General features: G+C 40.5%; 1 protein-coding gene across 19 annotated transcripts in view; it reads right to left on the minus strand.

The window, feature by feature from the left end:
- SLC4A8 (solute carrier family 4 member 8) overlaps positions 1 to 23,418 on the minus strand; it is a 200,260-nt gene that overhangs the window by 176,579 nt on the left and 263 nt on the right. For all 19 annotated transcript variants that reach the window (XR_014082644.1, XR_014082642.1, XR_014082646.1 and 16 more), the window contains exon 2: positions 7,710 to 7,791. Coding sequence is in view for 7 of the 19 variants with exons in the window: in XM_081592344.1 (XP_081448470.1) it covers positions 7,710 to 7,791 (82 nt within the window). In the remaining 12 variants the exon portion in view is untranslated. The remainder of the gene's footprint in view (positions 1 to 7,709; positions 7,792 to 23,418) is intronic.

Here is a 23,418-nt window from a genome sequence, read left to right on the forward strand (position 1 = left end):
AGGAACTGCAACTACTGAAGCCTGTGCCTATGCTCCACAATAAGAGAAGCCACTGCAGTGAGAAGCCTACACACAGCAGCTAGAGAGTAGCCCCCAGTCGCCACTACCAGAGAAAAGCCCACACAGCACAGTCAAAAATCAATCAATCAACCAATAAAAAAAGACTCACATTATGGGGGTCCCAGGCTTCCCCAGTGGTACTGTGGTAAAGAACACGCCTGCCAATGCAAGAGACATAAGAGACATGGGTTCAGTCCGTGGGTCAGGAAGATCCCCTGGAGGAGGGCATGACAACCCACTCCAGTATTCTTGCCTGGAGAATCCCATGTACAGAGGAGCCTGGTGGGCTACAGTCCATAAGGTCACAAAGAGTTGGACACAACTGAGCAACTTTAGCATGCAGAAAGAGCAGAGAGAGAGAGAAAGGACCCAAGAAAATATCTGAAGAGATAATCACTGAAAACTTCCCTGAATGGGAAAGAAAAAGTCAACCAAGTCCAGGAAGTGCAGAGAAGAGTCCCAAGCAGGATAAATCCAAGGAGGAATATACCGAGACACATAGTAATAAAACTGACAAAAATTAAAAACAAAGATAAAATATTAAAAGCAACAAGGGAAAAATGACAAATAACATACAAGGGAACTCTCATAAGGCTATCAGCTGATTTCTCAACAGAAACTCTACAAGCCAGAAGGGAATGGCACGATGTATTTAAAGTGATGAAAGAGAAGAACCTACAACCAAGAATACTCTACGCAGGAAGACTCTCATTCAGATTTGATGGAGAAATCAAAAGCTTTCCAGACAAGCGAAAGTTAAGAGAATTCAGCACCACCAAACTAGCTTTACGACATATGCTAAAGGAACTTCTCTAGGCAGGAAACACAAGAGAAAGAAAAGACCTACAGAAAATAAACCCAAAACAATTAAATTGGTAATAGGATCACATATTAATAATTACCTTAAATGTAAATGGATTAAATGCACCAACCAAAAGACATAAACTGGCTGGGTGGATGAAAACATGTCCATGCATCCACTTCCACTTACCACATCATGCTGCTTAGCCTCTCAAATTGTATGTAATTATTTTATATTGTTAGGTTAATCATGTTTTCATTATGACTTGCAATTACAGTTATCTTTTATCTGACTATTTATTGTGAAAAAAAAGATGTGAAACATCTTTTACTATTGTGATTATGTAACTATTATTCACTTAATACTGTTTTATCATGACTGGTCAACAGAAAATAATAGAATTCTATATCACTAATGCTACCATTTAAAAGAAAAACCTGTAATCACTTTTTAAAATCCAGATGCATATCAGAATTATCTTGGAATTTTTTGAAGAATACAAATACCCAGGTATCACTTTTTTTCTCCAAAGCTCCAGGTGCGTTTCTAATGAGCAGCCATGTTTAAAAACATCTGGACGCCAATGTTCATCGTAGCACTGTTTACAATAGCTAGGACATGGAAGCAATCTAGATGTCTGCAATCAGTAGATGAATAGATAAGAAAGCTGTGGTACTCAGCTATTAAAAATAATTCATTTGAATCAGTTCTAATGAGGTGGAGAAAACTGGAGACTATTATACAGAGTGAAGTAAGTCCAAAAGAAAAACACCAATACAGTATATTAACGCATATATATGGAATTTAAAAAGATGGTAATGATGACCCTATATGTGAGACAGCAAAAGAGACACAGATATAAAGAACAGACTTTTGGACTCTGTGGGAGAAGGTGAGGGTAGGATGATTTGAGAGAATAGCATTGAAACATGTACATTACCATATGCGAAATAGATCACCAGTCCAAGTTCAATGCATGAAACAGGGCACTCGAAGCCGGTGCACTGGGACAACCCTAAGGGATGGGATGGGGAGGGAGGCGGGAGGGGGGTTCAGGATCGGGGACACATGTACACCCAAGGCTGATTCATGTCAATGTATGGCAAAAACCACTACAATATTGTAAAGTAATTAGCCTCCAATTAAAATAAATTAATTAATTTTTAAAAAGAAGAAAAAAAACAATTGGACTATATGATTACCTTTCATTTTTGTCTAGATTGTTTAACTTTTTCTATTTCATATTCATTCAGTGTTCCCACTTCATTTAGTTTGTTTTCCAATTTCTCCATCTCTTCTTTTTTTTTAATGTTTTCTCTCAAGCTTTTATCAAATGTAATACAAAATCTTTTGTATATATACATATATAGTATGTATAATATATATATATATTTTAGAAAACTTGGGAATTTTTCCCTAGCTAAAAAAATTTATGACATTTTGATTCCACTTGTTTGACTTAGTATGAATAGAATACTAGATTTTTAACTTATATTCACTCAAAACTTTGATATAGTTCCAAGTATTTTGGCATCTAGTATTACTGCTAAAAGTCTAGAAAATTTATTATCTTAGTGATCTTTTTAAAAAAATTTGAATGAAGTTTGAAACTGCTAATCCAATTTTGAGAATATAAAGAAATACTATGTTGTTAAAAAATAGGAAATTAACATGTGATACAATATTATTAACTAAAGTACAGATTTTGTTCAAATTTCAAAAAAATTTATGCTAGTGTCCATTATTTGTTTTCATAACTTATTCAAGACTCCACATTGTATTTGATTGTATTGAGCAGCTTCAGCAGCATGCAACAAATTCTGGTAAATTCTCTTTTCATTTTTATTCTATTACAAATATTTGCTATTTCCTTGTTATGGCTCCTTAGATACACTCATCATTTAAAAGTAGACATATAATTTCCAAATACATGGTATTTTAAAAGTATCTTTGATGTTAATTTCTCATTTTGATATTAATTTCTCTTTTAAATGCTTTCTTCTCTGTAATCACCCTCTGTTTTTCCAGTCTTCTAAACTGTATTGAACCTTTCAATGACTAAGTCAAAGATCTCTGGTAAATATCACATTGTACTTGAAAATATGTGGGTTATTTTCCAATATCTTTTTTTTTTTGCTTTTCCAACATTAACATTTTATTGAAAAGAATATTACGTAATTCACAAATTTCTTTGTTCCTCTCTAACATGAGAGGAACAGTACATCTCCACTTGCCAAGACTGGTGACACCAGCATAGCAACTGAAACCATCTGTAAACAAGGCTTGTGGCTGTATTCCCTTCTCTAACTGACAATAGAGAACTTGCCACAAGGGCACAGGTATTAGTAAAACCATAAGCAAGCTGGCGAGTGAACAATGGCTCCTACTTATCCCTTTCCCTTGAGATACCATTGGCACGAGTTCCACTGAAGAAAGTTCCCTGTGGCCTGACTTTGGCCAGGGCGCAGGAATCAACATTGGTTGGGGGCAGACACCTGTAGTGACCTGGTATTTCATGTTAGGATACTATTTTCAAATATATTTTGATATTGACCTCTAACATACTTCCACAGTGATAAGAGAACAGACTCTGTATTATTGCATTACCTTTATGCCATCAAATTTTTGCACTTGGTTTTATGTCCCTGGATATGTTCTAGTAGTCTCTCCTAGTTTATAGTCTATGGGAATTTGAAAAGACTTTGTATCCTACTGTTGTGTGGAAATTGTATAAATCTGAACTACGTTGAATTGGTTCACAGTGCTTTTCAGGTCTACTCTCTCCTTCTACTTCTCTGTATATTGATTCTATTAACTTTTGAGAGTTTGATATTGAAACTCCAACTAAAAATCTTAATTTATCTACTAAAAAAATAATATATAGTGGAACTATAGGTAGCCTTGTTCTATATTTTCTAAGTCTACTATAAATGTGTTACCATAGTTTCATAATTTAAAAAATTTTAAAAAGAAGCAAAAAAAAAAAAGTCCCAGATCAGCCCTTCTTCCTCTCAGAATTCCTTATATAACAAAACACAGTATCTGAAAAAGGCCACAAAAGGAACATGCAACCAAAGTGAATGTGCTTAGAGTGGATGAAATACTCACCAGGGCATGAGATGATTGAGAAGGTCCTAACCAACCTAGGAATGGAAAGCTCAATCCAGGAAGAGTTCCTATATAAGGGACTTTTGCAAAGAGTTACTAAGGAAGACTTGTCCTTCTCTAAGAAGTATTTTTGGTCCAATCAGTTCCCATAAATATTAGCCAACCACAGCACGTGCTTTTGAAAACACCAGAGAGACAGGCAAAAATGAAAACTAAACCCAGCAGAGGTCAGAGCTAAGAACAACCAAATGGCTATCAGAAAACCAGACATCAGTTTCTAGGCTGGAGACTCAGAAAACAGGGACTCAGATATTCTGAGTGAAATCAGAAAAGATGACAAACAAATGGACACTGGGAAACGAATGCAGCACCAACAAAATCCAGTCCATCTAATGGGATTCTGCAGCCCAGGGAGTTTACTAAACCTAAACTAATCCTGTGGTCATTTCACTGGCCTCTCAACTGCTCTCCTACCCACACCATCTTCGTCCCCCTCATCTACATACTTACTCACCCAAATTCCGCCTTTTTCCCAGTCTTTCTTCCAGTTATTGTCAAACCTACTCTCTAGGGACTGTGTGCAAATACAAGTATTCATTTAATAAAACTTACTAGGAGATGTAATTGTAGAGTTTACTTTTTAAATAAGTACGTACACACATACAGAGAGCAATCATTAGTGAACTGGAACTGAATCTTGCAGAGCATGATAGGAATCACAGAGCGAGCCCACCCTGCGGATGGAGTCTGGACTTGCGGAAGCTGAATGCATTCTGAGAACGCTGGAGCATGGAGCATGCGCACAGAACACAGAACGCCTTCGCACACACTGATGGGTGCCGTATTTCCTAGGCTTCAGGTTGAGTCAAAGTCAATTATGGCAGGGAAAGTATAACACGTGGAGCATTTGCAAGCCCCCCCTTTCCCCCAAATGGCTCTTACCTCTGTTAAAAACTTATTAGACGGTACCAAACTCACTCTAGGATTCATTAGTCTAGTACCTAATCAGGAATAATGATCTGCCAGAAAAGATGGAAAAAGCCATTCCTCTAAATAAAGCCACTGCTCTATGTTCCTCTGGGACTGGGAGAGTCCACTGAAGAAATCATGCACTATTGCTCTTTTTGAGTTTCTCTTTGGAAATCTGTCCTAATGTTTGCTTTTGACTCTTCATATATATATAAATATAAAGCAAAGGCTTCCCAGGTGGCACAGTGGTAAAAAAAAAAAAAAAAAAGAAATCTGCCTGCCAATGCAGGAGACACAAGAGACATGAATTCTGTCCCTGGGTCAGGAAGATCCCCTGGAGGAGGAAATGGCAACCCACTCCAGTATTCTTTTCAGGAATAGTCCATGGACAGAGGAGTCTGGTGGGCTACAGTCCATAGGGTCGCAAAGAGTTGGACACAACTGAGCACACACACAATGTAATGGTTTAGCGCACCTTCTCTTGCTGATGGAGTTAATTTATGCAAAAAAAGAAAAAAACAACCCTCACATTTACGAAAGTCTCTAACAATGTCCAGAGATTACATCTCAGTAGTAGTTATGAACATGGTTCATGTAAGGTGGTGTCAAGGGTGTAGAACAAAAGGGAAGGAAGACCCAGAGATTTATCTGCAGCCACAGAACCTCGTAGCATGACACACATAGTGAACTAGAGGACAATTAGAACAGTTTACTTGTCTTCCATCAGAGTGGAACTGATTTATTCCATGTCTTCTAGAGACAGTACCTGCCTGAGCACAGCCTCACTGAGCTGGGATGCCCTGGGAGCCCACAGCATGGTCAATCCTACAGCACCTTACAGCTTCCTCTCCTCCTCTCCAGAGCTACTCAAGAACCATATCAGGCCTGAGGAGGGGCACTATTTGTCCTCCATTTGGCTGTAGTGCTTTTTTCTTAAGTTCCAATGTAAATAATATTCTAGTTTTCAAAATGGTCTATGTGTAAAAGACTGTTTCCTTGTACACTATCCTCTAGCAATGCCATCATCATACATGGCCTTCTTTTACAGGAAAATATGGAGACTGCGTAAGGAACAGACGATGTCATCTTGAGAAGATGCTCCTACTGCCAGTTACTCAGCTGATCTCTGTGATGGAACTCAGTCCTTGGGACCCAAGAGAGTTTGTCCAGGCTAATTATTCTACTCCCAAGTAGAGAAGAGTGTTCATAAATGGTTAACTTCTAGCTGAGGGCAAAGGTCTAGTGGGCTCAGACAACTAAACTAAAAGTAACAGTACTCCCACAGTACAGTGAGAGGATAGAGAGGTAATAGGATTAACAAGGCAGAAGAAGGGGTGGGGCAATACATAAAAATGTTCACATGATGGAGCAAGATGTTGAGATTGGGTGGTTAACTCTGGGTACGGTCCTCCTTTGCAGGTAGTATGATAGAGTGGAAAGAGCAGAATTCCATCCCAGTCTTACCTGCTTAGACCCTGAGAAGTTTTCCCACCATGTAATCTAGGGACATACCTACCTGCCTTGATTGCTGTGAAGATTAAAAAGACAAAGAAGTGCCTAATCAAATGCTTATCACACAAGGGGTATTCAACAAATTGTTCACCTCCCACCTCCACACCCTTCTTTCTTGCTCTTTCTGAAAGCCACACTGGCTCCTCTTCCATCTGGTCAAAATAACTTGGGAAGCTTGATCTTGATACATCCAAACGCCACTGACCTCCACTGAACCACCCACATAAATTCTCATGGTAACAGACCCAGAGGCTGAGTCAGCCTCTACAGCTTTGACTCTCCCAACTAAAGGACAAGTTTTCTCTGGGGATTGTACAACTTTGATGAAAAAAAAAAAAATAGCACGGGAACAAGCAGTACGAGAGAACATTTCACATGCTGTCTCAATCATTAGAAAGTTGCTGTATCATAGCCTTCAACGTTGCAGGAGATGCTATAGAGATTTCACACAGGCTTTTGAGCCAAATGTGGGTTCCTGTTTAAGTTATCACGAACTGAGCATCACCAGCATTATCAGGACACTAGGCTCTGTGGGAAAAAGGAAAGCAGAAGGACAGCACACGATGGTCATGTGGGGAGTTAGGGGTGCGGAGGGGAGAAGAACCTTGACAGAGAGACAGATGGACAGAGCAGATCAATTAAAATGCCTCTTCCTTCCCTTCCACTGCAGTGGGTTTTTATACAACTCTGTGCTGTGGACCCTCAGCAAACATGCTACAGGTGTGTGCGTGTTTTCCCTTTTCTTGTTTAGATGAAAACACTACACAGAAATGGGTATTAAGGGGAAAAGCAAATATTGGAAATGGGGTAAAAATAAGGTTTTATGTTTAAACCGAGTTTTTAAAACTCTTTGTATTTTATCTCTTTTGTATAGATTTGTGTTTGTATTTTATACAGATCTATAATTTTTGCTTAGTGATTCTAAGCAATTATCAAGAATCAATAAGCGATCTGAGTGCTTCACATTCTCAAGGAATAGGTCATTTATTAATACTTACATTGGACTTTACTGTACTTAAAGCACTGTCTCACCAGCTGTCTACTAGATTCTAACAGTAAGACAGGTAGTATTATGTCTACTTTTGTTTAAGAGATAAGGAAATTGAGGCTGAGGGAAATTAAGTGATTTTTCCCCAAGGTTTCACAGCTAGTGAGTCAGTTAGGACTCCAGCCTGGGTCTCCTGAGAGCAAAGCTGCTCCTCCCCCACCAGGCTGCCTCTCACTGATTTCCCTCAGTACACACAACAGAGGAGCTTACCTTCCAACTCTTCCTTCTCATAGTGGATGTTGAGAATTGTGCTGGTCCCACCCTGATCCACCACAGCTTCTTCATCTGGTCTCTGTTAAAACATAAATTAGTAGCCACAGTAATATTCATACATTCATTCAAACTTTCATTCAAGTACTTACCCTTGCCTTACTTGCCTTACCCTTTATGCAACACTGAAGGGGAAAACCCAGTGGTTTACAGATATTTTCAATTTGAACCTCACAATAACTCTGAGGTGCAAACGTGGCGGCCATTTTTTCTCATTTCATAAATAAACAGCCTGAGACTCAGAAAACTTTAAGTAATTATTGCCCAAGGTCAGAAACATGGTAAAAGGCAGAAGTAGGATTGAGCCGAGGTCTTGTAACTATTGGTCCCATGTCTTTCCCACCTCCATACTTTACCCATAAGTCTGGATAACGTATTGGAATTTTGCAAGTGGTGTCAACCACATTGCCTCATTTGGTATAAGCTGGTCTCTTTGAGGGGATTTCCCTGGTAGTCCAGTGGTTAGGACTTTGTACGCTCACTGCCAAGGGCTCAGGTTCAATCCCTGGTTGAGGAACTAACATCCCACAAGCTGCATGGCATGGCCAAAAAGAAAGTGTTGGTTTCCTTGACCTCTCTGCAGCATGAAGCCTATTTACCACTCTGTCCTTGAAATACTCCATCCTGCTCCTCTGGCCCATTCTAAGGCTCATCTCCTTCCTCCAGCCATAATTCCCAAGGATGAGCACTCTCTCTTTTGTTTCCCATGCTTGAGTCTTGCAATTTCAACAGCATACTGAAGCTATGAAGTTCAGTATTTGACAAGCCACTGGGATGCCATGCCTCAAGATCCATGTGTCTAAAACCCAATGAATCTTCCTTCCAAACTAACATCCTGTGCTCATTTACTTACTTCTACCCATGGCTCCACGGCTCCATGATTTCTTAGTCCATGTTTGAAATTTCAAACTTATACATCCATTTCATGTATTGAGTACCCATCGTATACCTTCCAACAGTTCCCTTTTCTTATCAAGTCCTCCTTCGCAATTCTCTCAGGTTCACTCTCAACTCTCATCCTCTCTATCACCCACTCTCCTGCCCTTTCAGTCATAGTGGACATTTTTTTCAGTTCTGGAATCACACTCATATTCTTCCCTGAACACTGTTCCCTCAGCCTAGAACTATCACCCTCTCCCTGCTATGCCCACCTCCACCACCAGCAGCTAACATTTATACATCATCCCAATCTCAGCCTAAAAGTACTTCCTTAGAAGCCTTCCTGACTACTCCCCATTTATATGCCCCCAAAGTACACTATATTTCTCCTTAGAAATGAAATCTCTCTGCTCCTTAGGGAGGGACCATATCTGTCTTCCTCACCATGGTTTCCCCAATACCCGAAGGATTTTTCGCATAGGAGGTGCTCAGTAAATTTTTCTTAAAAGAATAAATATAATGGCATCTACACCTTATCAAGACCCTCACCAGATCTGGAATTATTTCAAAAAAGATCTTAGCTAATTTCCCTGCCAATCAATTTCTTCTACCAAACCTGCAACTCCAGCCAGGCTCTCTAACCCCATGGGAAGCACACACATTCCTTTCTTCACACTTTTGCTCACACTATCTAACAGGCCCTTCCCCAACTCTCCAGCACACCAAATCCTCACCATCCTTCCATCCTGCTCAATGTCTCAGCTTTAGGTTCAATTTTACTATTTTATACTTATCATCTATGTCCCCTATGTTTTAAAAAATAAAAAGAAAGGTAGAGAAAACTGTTTAATTTGCTAACTTTTAGCTAAGAAAGGGTGTTGCAACCAAAACATCTGCTTATACTTAAAAACATATAAAGGAAGAATAAGCCATAAGGGATATTTTTAAGTAATTACCTACAGAGGAGGGAAGCAATGGGGTAAAGATGACAAGGATAGAAACTAAACTTCTTTGAAGATGACTTATATTGAAAATTTTAAAACAAAATTAATTTATTTAAAAAAACCAAAATTTTAAAAAACAATTCCCAGAAAATGAAAATAAATGCCAAATCAACGGCATAACTATTCTAAGAGAAATTATTCCAAATAAATTTAAAACATAATACACTGACTGAACATCCTTAGTGACATATACCCTAAGGACAAAAAGAATTTGGAAAGATCTGAAACTGCTTTTTAGTTGTCATATTGTTGGTTACAGTGTTGGTGTTATTTTTTGGAGACTGTTTTGTACTGCGAAATACAGTAAATGATTATGTGAACTTACCCTTGCACTCTCAGTGTGACTGAGACCTGGGGTTCTCAGCAGGGGTGAAAGGAGATACAGTTGTAAGGCAGAAGTTAAGTAAAAACTATATAGTCCTGAATTTTAATTGGAAGTATCAACAATAATATATATATATATTTGTAACTTTAAATATTTCTAAATTTCTAAATTTATATTTCCTAGCTCTGTTCAGACAAAATGTCTAGAAAAAATTATCAGTCAGTAGCAATAAGTATCATTAGCACCTAGATTGTGGTCTCTTAAAATACCATTTTCTGCTAAAAGGCACTCAAAGATAACTACGTTTATGTCAAAAGGACTCAAGGTCCAACTTAGAGAGGGCCCTTACTAACACAGGACAATCTGAGTATCAGTAAGGGTGATAACTGTAACAGATGGAATATATCAAATATGTTTGAATCCATAAGTTCACCATGTCACTTTAAAAATTAGTTAACTGGTCAACATTGGAGGATAATACTAGCAAGTGAAAAACTGAAGTGAAAGTGTTAGTCACTCATTCTGACTCTGCGACGCCACGGACTGTAGCCTGCCAGGCTTCTCTGTCCAAGAGATTTTCCAGGCAAGAATAATGGAGTGGGTTGCCATTCCCTCCTCCAGGGAATCTTCCCGACCCAGGGATCCAACCCAGGTCTCCTGCACTGCAGGCAGACTCTTTTATCATCTGAGCCACTAGGGAAGTGCAATACTAGCGAGTGAAAGTCGCTCAGTCGTGTCTGACTCTTTGAGACCCCAGGGACTATGCAGTCCATGGAATTCTCCAGGTCAGAATACTCGAGAGGATAGCCATTTCCTTCTCCAGGGAATCTTCCCAACCCAGGGATCGAACCCAGGGCTCCTGCATTGCAGGCAGATTCTTTACCAGCTGAGCCACGAGGAAAGCCCCAATACTAGCAAACCAATTCATTATTTTGCAAACTGGTAAAAATTCATCCTGGCTTTCCTATATAAATTGTACCTTAGAGTGATACCATAGAGTAGATGAGAGAAGATTCCTATTATGCGAGACAGAATAAGAGACACAGATGCATAGAACAATTTTATGGACTCTGAGGGAGAAGGTGAGGGTGGGACGTTCTGGGAGAATAGCATTGAAACATGTATATTATCACATGTGAAACAGAACACCATTCCATGTTCGATGCATGAGACAAGGGCTCAGGGCCGGGGCAATGGGATGACCCAGAGGGATGGGATGGGGAGGGAGGTGGGTGGGGGGTCCAGGAAGGGGAACACATGTAAACCCATGGCTGATTCATGTCAATGTATGGCAAAAACTATTACAATATTGTAAAGTAATTAGCCCCCAACTAAAATAAATAAATTTATTAAAAAAAAAAAAAAAGAAAGAAAAGAATAAATGAAAAAAGAATGTTAGCATTAGGACATAGCCATTTTACAATCCCTAATGAACTGCATTGATTTTCAAAGCCACTAACACCACAAAAAGAGAGACAACCAGACATTATGCCTCCTAATGGGAGACCTTATCACCATACATGAGGTAATTTTACCAAATAAATTGTCCCTGAATCTGATCAAGACTCTAAACCCAAAACCCAATTTCCCAAAAATACAAAGAAACACAGTTTCATGGAAAAACACCACTACAGGAATATAATCAGCAAAATCCAGGCTGTGGGAAACTCTATAGCTATAGAATAAATCCTCTCCCCACCATCTTTTTTTAAATAAATAATTGCAAGAAGACAAAGAGATCGAGACAGAGGAACCTAAAACCAATAGGTCAAAAGAGACAACAAACCAATCACAATGTGTGGACTTAATTTGAATCTTGATTTAAACAAACTAACCAAAATAATTTTTTAGTTATTGATAAAATAATTTTTAAGGATATGACATTTGAGACAACTGGAAGTTTTTCATTCATGACATTAAAGAAATTATTATTTTCTCTTTAAGTGGCACTATGCTTATTTTTTAAAGAATCTTTACCTTTTGGGACTTCTCTGGTGGTTCAGACAGTAAAGAATCTGCTTACAATGCAAGAGAGCTGGGTTCCATCCCTGGATCTGGAAGATCCTTGGAGAAGGAAACGGCAACCCACTCCAGTATTCTTGCCTGGAGAATCCCATGAACAGAGGAGCCTGGCAGACTATAGTCCATACAGTCCACAGGGTCACAAAGAGTTATTTTTGCAAATTGTTATTTTTTCTTTTAGGTGGCACTATGGTTATTTTTTAAAGAATCTTAATCTTTTAGTACTCATACTGAAATATTTACCAACAAAATTGAGCAATTACAGATATATAAAATAAGTTAACTTAGAAACACTATTTTTCTCACATTTTGTAAAATAATTTTATTCACAACCCTCAATACATCTTTAACATCAATGTCTTCCTCAATATCATAAATGCTTTCAGTCAATTTTCCATAGCATGTCAGTTTCATTTCTACCTAAGTGGTAAAGGCTCTCATAAAAAGTCAAGTCCTTTCTGAAGAATAACTTCTTGTTGGAAAAAAACTCACCTTTATTTTAGACTTATTTATTATTTGTGAATTTATTATTTATTATTTGTGAATTTATTTATTATTATTATTTATTATTTGTGAATTTCCTGATAGCAGGGGCCATGTATTCTCCCAGAGCCTAACACAGTAGTTTACCACTGTAAGTAGCCTGCACTCCTGTAAGTTCCAAGAGGGTAGGTACTGTGTCTTTTGTTGACCACCATGTACCTAGCACCTAGTACCATGTCCAGTATGTGGTAAGTATCCAATACATTTTTAAAATTTATTTTTAATTGGAGGATACTTGCTATACAATGTTGTGCTGGTTTCTGCCATACAACAACATGAATCATCCCCTCCCTCTTGAACCTCCCTCCCACCCCCCACCCCATTCTACCCCTCTAAATTGTCATAAAGTACCAGGTTGGGCACCCTGTGTTATACAGCAAGTTCTCATTAGCTATCTATTTTACATATGGTAATCTATATGTTTCATTGCTACTCTCAATTTGTCCCACCCTCTCTCTCCTTCCCCCACTGTGTTTACAAGTCTGTTCTCTATTTCTGCTTCTCTATTCCTCCCCTGCAAATAGGTTCATCAGTACCATTTTTCTAGATTCCATAATGTGCATTAATACACAATATTCATTTTTCTCTTTCTGACTTACTTCACTCTGTGTAACAGGCTTTAAGTTTATCCACTAGAACTGACTCAAGTGGGTTCCTTTTTATGGCTAAGTAATTTTCCACTGTATATATGTACCACTTTTTTATCTAGTCATCTGTCAGTGGACATCTAAGTTGCTTCCATGTCCTAACTATTGTAAATAGTGCTGCAATGAACATTGGGGTACATGTGTCTTTTTCAATTATAGTATCCAGTATATTTTGATGAATGAATATTTGTTAGTTTTACAAACTTTCTCATATGATCATAGATTTCCTCATAAAACTTCACATATATGTATACCTATATAGATATATATGAATAATTTTTCATGTTGGCTTCCCCACAGGTTTGTAATATCCAGAAGACAGGGGCCAACTAATTATAATGCTTAATACTGTCCACAGACACCTGACACAGCATAGAACACAGAATCTGGAGGAAGTAGGGGAGGGAGGGGTGATTGATTTCTTGACTCTAAGACTATAAAAGCAAACTGTATAGAGCAAGGTCAATCAGCTGAAAAATTCAGGTTGAAAATCAACTTGTTTGTTACTTTAATTTAGCTTGGTTAATCACAGTCTAAAGTCACTGAATAAATGTTCATGCACCTTCCGTGTCTTACCAAAGAAAAGAGAACTACTGTCAAACACCATCAGCCAAACACTGTTGAGATCTATTGCTCAGAAAAAAACATTCCTTTCAAAATATTACTGCTCACTGACAATGCCCTTGGTCACCCAAGAGCTCTAATGAAGATGTACAATGACATGTTGCTTTCATGCCTGCTAACAATACAACACCCATTCTGTAGCTCATGGATCAAGGAGTCATTTCAATTTTCAAGTCATATTACTTAAGAATACATTTCATAATGTACATAGTGCCTATGGAGAGTGATTTCTCTGATGGGTATGGGCAAAGTAAACTGAAAATCTTCTGGAAAGGAGTCACCATCCTAGATGCCATTAAGAACATTCATGATTCATGGGAAGAGGTCAAAATATCAATATGAACAGGAGTTTGAAGGAGGTTGATCTCAACCCTCACGGATGAAGCCTTGAGGGGTTCAAGACTTCAGAGGAGGAAGTAATTGCGGATGTGGTGGAAATAGCAAGAAAACTGGAATCAGAAGTGGAGCCTGAAGATGGGACTGGATTGCTGGAACCTCACAATGAAACTTGAACAGATAACGAGTTGCTTATGAATTAGCAAAGAAAGTGGCTTCTTGAAATGGAATCTACTCCTGGTAAAGATGCTGGGAAGATGCTGTTGAAATGACAACAAAGAATTTAGAATATTACATAAACTTAGTTGATAAAGCAGTAGCAGGGCTTGAGAGGACTGGCTCCAATTTTGAAAGAAGTTCTACTGTGGGTAAAATGCTATCAAACTGCATTTCATGCTACAGAGAAATTGTTCCTGGAAGAAAGAATCAATGATATGGCAAACCTCACTGTTGTCTTATTTTAAGCAACTGCAACAGTCATCCCAACCTTCAGCAACCACTGCCCTGACCCATAAGCAGCCATCCACATCAAGGCAAGACTCTCTGCCAGCGAAAACATTATAACTTGCTAAAGGCTCAGATGACGGTTAGCATTTTTCAGCAATAAAGTATTTTTTAATTAAGGTATATACATTTTGTAGATATAATGTTATTGCACATTTAATAGATTACAGGAGAATATACACATAGCTTTTATATGCACTAAGAAACCAGAAAATTTGTGCAACTTGCTTTACAGTAGTTACTTTATTGTGGTGGTTTAGAATTGAACCAGCAGTATCTCCAAGGTATGCCCGTATTCTGATATGGTGGTCATGTCATAAAAAAAAAGACAAAGGATCCTTAATCTTTAGTAACACATATTTGAGCTTTTACTGATGAAATGATACAATGTCTGGGATTTGGAGACTGGGTAGAGACATAGATGAAATAAGATAGGCTGTCTGTTCATTGTTGAAGCCAGGTCATGGGATACACGATGATTCATTTTTCAAGTCTCTCTACTTTGGAATATCCTTAAAATGCTGGATAAATTTCAAACATATTCAGCTTTGCTTAAAATCATAAAACATGAAAATAAAGGAACATCAAGTCTCAGTTGTCTGTGCTTACTGCAGATTCCTCACCATTTGATTAGCATGGACCTCTATACTGTCCTTATTTATGGCAGAGAGTATTTCTTAACCATGAATTTCCAGGATTCCTATGAATGGGCTTCAGAGGATTATGTGAGAGTGTGCATTTTTCTTAGGAGAGATTCCATAGCTTTCATTAGATTTTCAGGGGTGCTTGTGACTCAGAAAATATTAGCATCATGAGAACCACATTGTATAAGTTTAGGAAAAAAAAGGAAAGGAGGAGGAGGGAAAGAAGGGTGAACTGGAGAAACGACCCGGTTTCTGTACATCTTCCTGACTCATGACCATGACTCACAATATAAATGTGAATTGATGTGAGTGCCTACCCAAAGGATTAAGTAAGATAAAAAGAACTAAGAGGGTTAAATACACATTAAAACATTGAAATTGCAAGGCACATTGTGAGAAAGAAAGCATTGTTATGAGCCTTGAAAAATGAATGAATTATAGCTGAGTAGCAGACCAGCTTCTCACTTATAGTTAATGGACAAATTAAAACGCAGAGGTGGGGCTGAGTCGTACATAATGGCCCCAGACCCTTGAAGCAACCACAAAGGCTGCAGCAGGCAGTGGAGCCCACCTTGAGCCCTCTCCCTGACCCCTCCCTGTGGCTCCACTCTGGTCCTGCGAGGTGGCAGTCCTGCCAAACTCAGCTCTGCTTCCTCTCCTGCAGTCAGCCTCAGACGCTTTCACCTCCAAAAACCCCTTTCATCTTTTATCCAATGTTTTCAGATGACAGCCTCCTACCTCACCCACCCAACAACAATCAGAGTCAAGTGTTGATTGAGTTCTGATACACAACCATTTTTAAATCAAACACAGAAGTGACTTCAGGGTTTCTAATAAGAAAAGGAGTACATCAAGGCTGTATATTGTCACCCTGCTTATTTAACTTCTATGCAGAGTACATCACGAGAAATGCTGGGCTGGAGGAAGCACAAGCTGGAATCAAGATTGCCAGAAGAAATATCAATAACCTCATACATGCAGATGACACCACCCTTATGGCACAAAGTGAAGAAGAACTAAAGAGCTTCTTGATGAAAGTGAAAGAGGAGAGTGAAAACGTTGGCTTAGAGCTCAACATTCAGAAAACTAAGATCACGGCATCTGGTCCCATCACTTCACGGCAGATAGATGGGCAAACAGTGTAAACAGTGGCTGACTTGATTTTTCTGCACTCCAAAATCACTGCAGATGTGACTGCAGCCATGAAATTATAAGACGCTTACTCCTTGGAAGGAAAGTTATGACCAACCTAGACAGCATATTAAAAAGCAGAGACATTATGTTGTCAGTAAAGTTCCGTCTAGTCAAAGCTATGGTTTTTCCAGTGGTCATGTATGGATGTGAGAGTTGGACTGTGAAGAAAGCTGAGCGCCGAAGAATTGATGCTTTAGAACTGTAGTGTTGGAGAAGACTCTTGAGAGTTCCTTGGACTGCAAGGAGATCCAACCAGTCCATCCTAAAGGAGATCAGTCCTGGGTGTTCATTGGAAGGACTGATGTTGAAGCTAAAACTCCAATCTTTGGCCACCTGATGCGAAGGGCTGACTCATTGGAAAAGACCCTGATGCTGGGCAAGATTGAGGGCAGGAGGAGAAGGGGACGACAGAGGATGAGATGGTTGGATGGCATCATCAACTCGATGGACATGGGTTTGGGTGGACTCCGGGAGTTGGTGATGGACAGGGAGGCCTGGTTTGCTGCGGTTCATGGGGTCACAAAGAGTCGGACATGACTGAGTGACTGAACTGAACTGAATCAGCAAGCTGAGTTTCTATAATTAATATTGGGAACAAATATTTACAGAACACTGACTGTATACCTAGCATTGTGCTTTACATATATCATCTCAACCCTCACAACAGTCCTAAATCAAGGCTAAGTTAGATCTCAAAAGGGCTGAGACAGGAGGAACTCCAGCTCGAGTCTCTCTGTATTAACATTATATACTATCACGTATTAACATCATACACTCACATCGCCAAAAGCAAAGAACCTGGTCATTTTAGAGAGCTTAGGTCACCTAATCATGGATTAATGTCCACAGTGTAGAAGCTCAAGATTGTCACATTGTTACCTACTTAAATCCTGTAATTCACACTGTCTTTACTGACCAGAGTTCCAATATAGTTCTCCATCTCTTCACTCTCAACTGCCTTTTTATCCAGAAAGCTCATGAATTCTGACCCCTTGTAGACACCATCACTGAATCTGATCCAGAGATCTTCAACTCTCTAATGCCCTCAATTTGACTGCCTCACTGGATGCAGACAATGGACAGTAAGAAAAGGGGGTTCCATGAGGTTGTGTGCAGCTGTTCTGGTCTTCCTCTCAGGGGCCATGAGCTCCTGAACACCCACAAATTTCCTAATCTGACTCTTCAGCAGGCTGCTAGGGGCCTAAAATTGCAAAGTGACTCTGGTTTCTCAGTGATTTTTCTTTTTTATTGAACCCCACTTGGAGTCACTCCTGTTTAGTACAATTTACTAGTAAGCACATTGCAGTTTGCAGAATAATGGCTCCCAGAGGATTTGCACATCTTAATCCCTGGAATCCAAGAATACATTGCTTTATATAGCAATGGGGAATTAAGGTTGCAGATGGAAGTAGGGTCGCTAATCAGTAGATCTTAAAATAAGGACGTTATCTAGATTATCCATTGGTTCAATGTAATCACAAGGATCCCTAAAAATGGAAGGAGGAGGTAGGAGAGTTGAGCCAGAGAATGAGGTTGATGACAAAAGCAGGGCCTGAGAGATGCTCTGTTGCTGGTTTTGACTGCTGAGGGAGGGAACTGTGAGCTAAGGAATGCAGGCAGCCTCACAAAGCTGAAGTTAAAGAGACAGATTCTCCCACAGAGCCTCCAGAAAGAAACATAGCCTCGCCAACACTTTGATTTTAGCCCAGTGAGACTCATGATGGAAATCTGAAGTACAGAACTGTAAGATACTCAGTTTGCGTTGTTCTAAGCCAATAAATGTGTGGTCGTTTGTTAGGGCAGCAATAGACACTAATACATACATCTACTGCTACTGCTAAGTCACCTCAGTCGTGTTCGACTATGTGCGACCCCATTGATGTCAGCCCACGAGGCTCCGCCGTCCCTGGGATTCTCCAGGCAAGAACACTGGAGTGGGTTGCCATTTCCTTCTCCAATGCATGAAAGTGAAAAGTGAAAGTGAAGTCACTCAGTAGTGTTCGACTCTTAGTGACCCCATGGACTGCAGTCTACCAGGCTCCTCCATCCATGGGATTTTCCAGGCAAGAGTACTGGAGTGGGGTGCCATTGCCTTCTCCATACATACATCATGGCTTCCTAACTAGCAAGATCAGAGTAAACCTGTCACTACCTTATGGGAAACAACCAACCTCTCCATTATCTCGGATTTGTTGCTGTTACCTAGCAGCAGATTTAGAATAAACATGTTACTTTTCTGTGTTCTGATTACCATTGTGATAGGCTTAATTGAGAGCCCTGTCCACCCTGCCAAGGCAAACCATGAGCAAAGACAATTATCTACAAGTTCAGAAGGAAGTAAATTTGCAAACTGAATTGTATCCCCAGCCTACCTCAATTCTCTGCTTGGCAGGAAAGCCCACACCTCTCCTACTGAAGTTCTCCAGTAGAGCTGACAGCACCAGGTAAAGAGAATGCTCATGTGTCCCTCAATTCCCACACAGGAAAGGAACACCTAGCTGAGGTGGGAGAGGCTGGAGGCGTGCGGACTGTACACTGCAAGGCAGTGAGAGGAGAAGCTGCTATGGTTGATACTTCTGTTAAATAACATTCAGTCAATACATACTGACTGCTTCCCATGAACTGACCATGACACTCGAAGTCACCAGCTCTCTACAGAGACAAGCACACATTCATTCAGTAGACATGCACCAACATGGGCCAGGGCCACTGGGCACTAGCATCCGAGAGTTTTTCCAGGTCCACTTTAAACATGAAGTGTGCCTCTCTTCCCATCCGCCAAGTTTCCCAATTATCACCCATTCACCAGGATTTGTTATTCTGAAGATTTCTACAAAATTTCCCAGTCTGAGCCAGCCTGATTCACATAAAAGCCTTGGTAATTGCCCTAATTCACTTGCATCTCCCTTTATCATCTGTGCCCTCTCTGAGCCTCCCTGAAGTGCCCAGCACCACTTGGCTCAAGTGCTGACAGTTTCAACCTCTGCAGCCTTCTCTTCCAGAAATTCTGCTCGATTCTGAAAGTGCTGATCAGAAGAATTTGAAGCTACGGATGTCCCTTGTTCCAGTCCAAACTACAGGTTCTCCCTCAAGCTTTCTGATCTTCTTCCACTCTTATCATGCCCTTTAAGAACCCACCACCTTCAGAGATCTCATCAAAATTCAATAACGCAGGCCTTCGTTAACTCATTCTAAATTCCACCAACAGCCAACTAGCTGTCCTCCATCATCCCAGCTCTTCCCACTCTAATATATCCTTTGTACACCTTGCCACACATATCTTCCCAAACATGTTAAAGTGCTCACTCTGAACCAGGCACCAGTCTAGGTGCCAGAGGCACAAGTTATGATCATCTAGACTAAGGGCACATTCTTTGGAGAGGGTCAGCTCTGCCACTTATTAGAAGTTACTTAACTTCTTGGTTTCCTCATTTGGAAAATAAGGATAAGAAGGGCATGTAAATCTCATGGTTATCGAGAGACTTGAAACAATGCATGGAAAGCACTAGGCACAGTATCTGGCACATGGCACGCACTCATGCAAGTTAACTTACAGAAACAACATCACAAGGAGCTGGCAGGTTAGCAGCAGAGATGAACATGTAGATTTCACAAGTAAGGGGTGGAAGAAGTAATAGGACTTCGTGAGTATTGTGAGCAGAAAAGACTAAGTGAAATTCTGATAGTGATACAGTGCTCATGAGTGATCAGTCGTGCCAACTCTTTGTGACCCTGTGGACTGTAGCCCACCAGGCTCCTCCGGCCATGGGATTCTCCAGGAAAGAATACTGGAGTGGGTTGCCATGCTCTCCTCCAGAGGATCTTCCTGACCCAGGGATCAAACCCAAGTCTTCTGCATCTCCTGCACTGCAGGCAGATTCCATACCCACTGAGCCACATGGGAAGCCCACTGATACAGAGCCAGACCTTAAAGATTAAAATGGAATATTCTAGGTAGATAGGAGGGGGAAAGTTTTCCAGCTAGAACCCCTGAGCAAAGACACAATAGCAGAAATGCGAGACTTTTAAATGGGGAGTGTAATAAAGCAATGGTCATCTCAGACTCGGGGCTAATACTGACAAGACCATGAGCTCCTTAAGGAGAGGCACACTGGCTGTGGATACAGGAAAGTTATTCACTCACTCAGAACATCAATTTTATTCCAGGCACTGTGTAGACAAAAAGATTTTCTGCCCAGTCCATCCCGTCATAATGCTTCTATTTAAAAAGATAATAAACAAGACCATATCATATAAGTCATATATGCTATTAAGAAAGTAAAGCAGAATCAGGGGCTTCCCTGGTGGTCCAGTGGTTAAGACTCCACACTCCCAATGCAAGAGTCACGGGTTCTAATCCCTGGTTAGGAAATTAAGATCCCATATGCTGCATGGTGTGACAAAAATAAATGAATAAAAACTAAAGCAGAATCATATGAAAGAGAGTAACTGTGAGTGGAAACCAAGGACAGCTACTCTGAAGAGGTGACATCTGAGTTGAGTCACGAGAAGACTTGGGTAGAAGAATATCCACAGGAACAACAAGAACAAAGCTCTTATAGAATGAGGAGCTGGTTGTACGAAAGAGAGCCAATGCAGGGGTGCATGGTGAGAGAGCTGGAAAGGCTATCAGGGAGGGTGGGCAAGGCCCTGGTCATGATGAAACTTGGGAGGCCGTGATAAGGTGTTTGGATTTTATTCTAAAATGTACTGGGAAGCCACTGAAGGGTTTCAGGATAGGATATGACATCATCTGATTTGTGTTTTTAAAAGCTCTCTCTAGCTGCCACAGGACAAGTAGACTGTAGAAGGAAAAGCAGGAGAGAAAGCGGAGGGAACTGTCAGGGGTCAGCACAGTAGTCCAAACCAGAGGAAACAGCCCAGGCACAGAGTATGTAGATGTGATGCCTGGAATCTCTGTTTACATCAAGTACACAACCAGCTCACTTTGCAAGGTCCATCTCCCCTCCACACAGCCCAGTTGACATACAGGAGGTTTGTTGGTAATTTTCAATTGGTTGACTTGTCTCCCCCAAATTACCCCCATTTCCTTTCCTCTTTCTATCCTCATTTCTTTCCCCCCACGTATCTTATCTCAAGTACCCATTTGCCCATCACCTGACTCAGCCTTTACAAGGTCTTGCTGTTCCCACCCTGTTCTTTTCTCTCTCCTCACCCCACCACCCACGAGTTTCATGAACTAGTTGTAAAAGATACACTTTCTGTCCTACCCCAGAAGCACTCAGGAATTATCAGTTTCACAGAGCACCAACAGAAGCATGGGGGTTATTATGATCCTGACAATACAACTGGAACACATTCTGCACATTAAGGACACTGTCTCCCCACATTCGTTCCAGCCTGTTCTCCCCACTGTGGCCAGAAAATCTTTCAGGAGGAGAATCTGATCATAATCTCATTGGCTCTCATTCTCTCTCTGGCTCCTCTCTCTCCCTCTCTCTGTATGCTATTACCCTGGAGTACATCTCACACCATTCACCTCTTTGCTCTCTGTGGCTCCAGCCACTCTGGCCTTCTTTCAGATCTTTGAACCCGATGGGCCCCCTCTGCTGTTCTCTTTGTCAAAGGGCTTTGGAAAGCCCTTTGATCTCCTTCCCTCAGTTGACATTTATTCTTTAGATCTTTGCCCAAATTTTCTTCCTTAGCAAAATCTCTGATTTTAGACCAAAGCTGGAACCATTGTGATACACATTCACAGCACCGCATATCTTTCTTTCTAAGCTCTCATCACAGATTATAATAATACATTTATTTGTGTGACTGCTTGATTAAAATGATTATACACACACACTAAATGGGAAACTCCAGCAGGGCAAGAACATTGCCTGTTTTTGCCCATCACTGTATCACAAACATAAGCTGAATATTCTTCGTAGACCTTAGGAGAATTAGATATGGAAGGATTTTCCAAAATCGTAGATGCTGTTCCTTGTTTGATGGAGCAAGCAAAAGGAATTATGGATCACCTAGTATCAAACTATTGCCAGAAGAAGAGGAGTGAGTCAGTGATACCCATTTTGCTACAAACTCAAAAAAGAGTTTTCTCTGTCTCTTTACAAAAACCATCCTGACATCAACGTGGCCCTTGTTTCAAGACCTGTCATCCTTCTGAGTAGGTCCATCATTCTCTTCACAGCCCTCCACTCCATATCTGACCTCCCTTCAATATCTCTTTGCAGAGCAATAACCATATCATCACCTGATGGGCACAGGAAAGGGGGGAGTGAGAATTCATTGAGTTCTCTCTCCTATACTGGTTGCCACATCGTTTCACAAAGCCCCTTCCCAAACAGCTGCTCATTTAGTTCTCAAAACCACCCTGTGAAGTAAGCAAAGCAGGTATTCTTATCCCTATTTTACTAGATGGGGAAATGTGATTCAAAGAGGCAAGTGACTTACTCAAGGTCACGAAGCCCATGTGAGGCAGATGTAGATTTGAACCTACAGTCTCTGACGCCCAGTCCAATGCTTTAGCTTACATTAACCACCCCAACACATATCAGTTTCTTAAACCTGTTTCTTCATTTCTTTAAGTAAACATCTGTTCCTGACCCCTCAGCATTTTTCCACTCCGCTATCCAGAACTTGTCAGCCCGTCTGTGCCATGGAATGAAGGGAGTTTTATGCACATGAACAAGGCTGAGCGTTTGGTCCCAGCCTCCAGTCTTTTCCAGCTCGTCCTCTGAGCCAGTAAGGAACCAGAAAGCCCTATGAATAAAACACAAAGAGGAGACCTGCCCCACCAGAGCAAGGTCCCTGGCTATCCTTTCTCCCACGTTCCAGCAGGACGCGGCAAGGCCAGAAGCCAGCCTCTTTCCCAGCAAGGAGGACCTGAGCAGAACAGAGGTCACCGGCCGCGGGCCGTCAGGGCTCCTCAGCTGGCCACGCAAAGGATGCGGCTCCCCA

Source organism: Giraffa tippelskirchi, chromosome 4, assembly GCF_054371585.1.
Source record: "Giraffa tippelskirchi isolate mGirTip1 chromosome 4, T2T-mGirTip1v1.2.pri, whole genome shotgun sequence".
Lineage (NCBI taxonomy): Eukaryota > Metazoa > Chordata > Mammalia > Artiodactyla > Giraffidae > Giraffa > Giraffa tippelskirchi.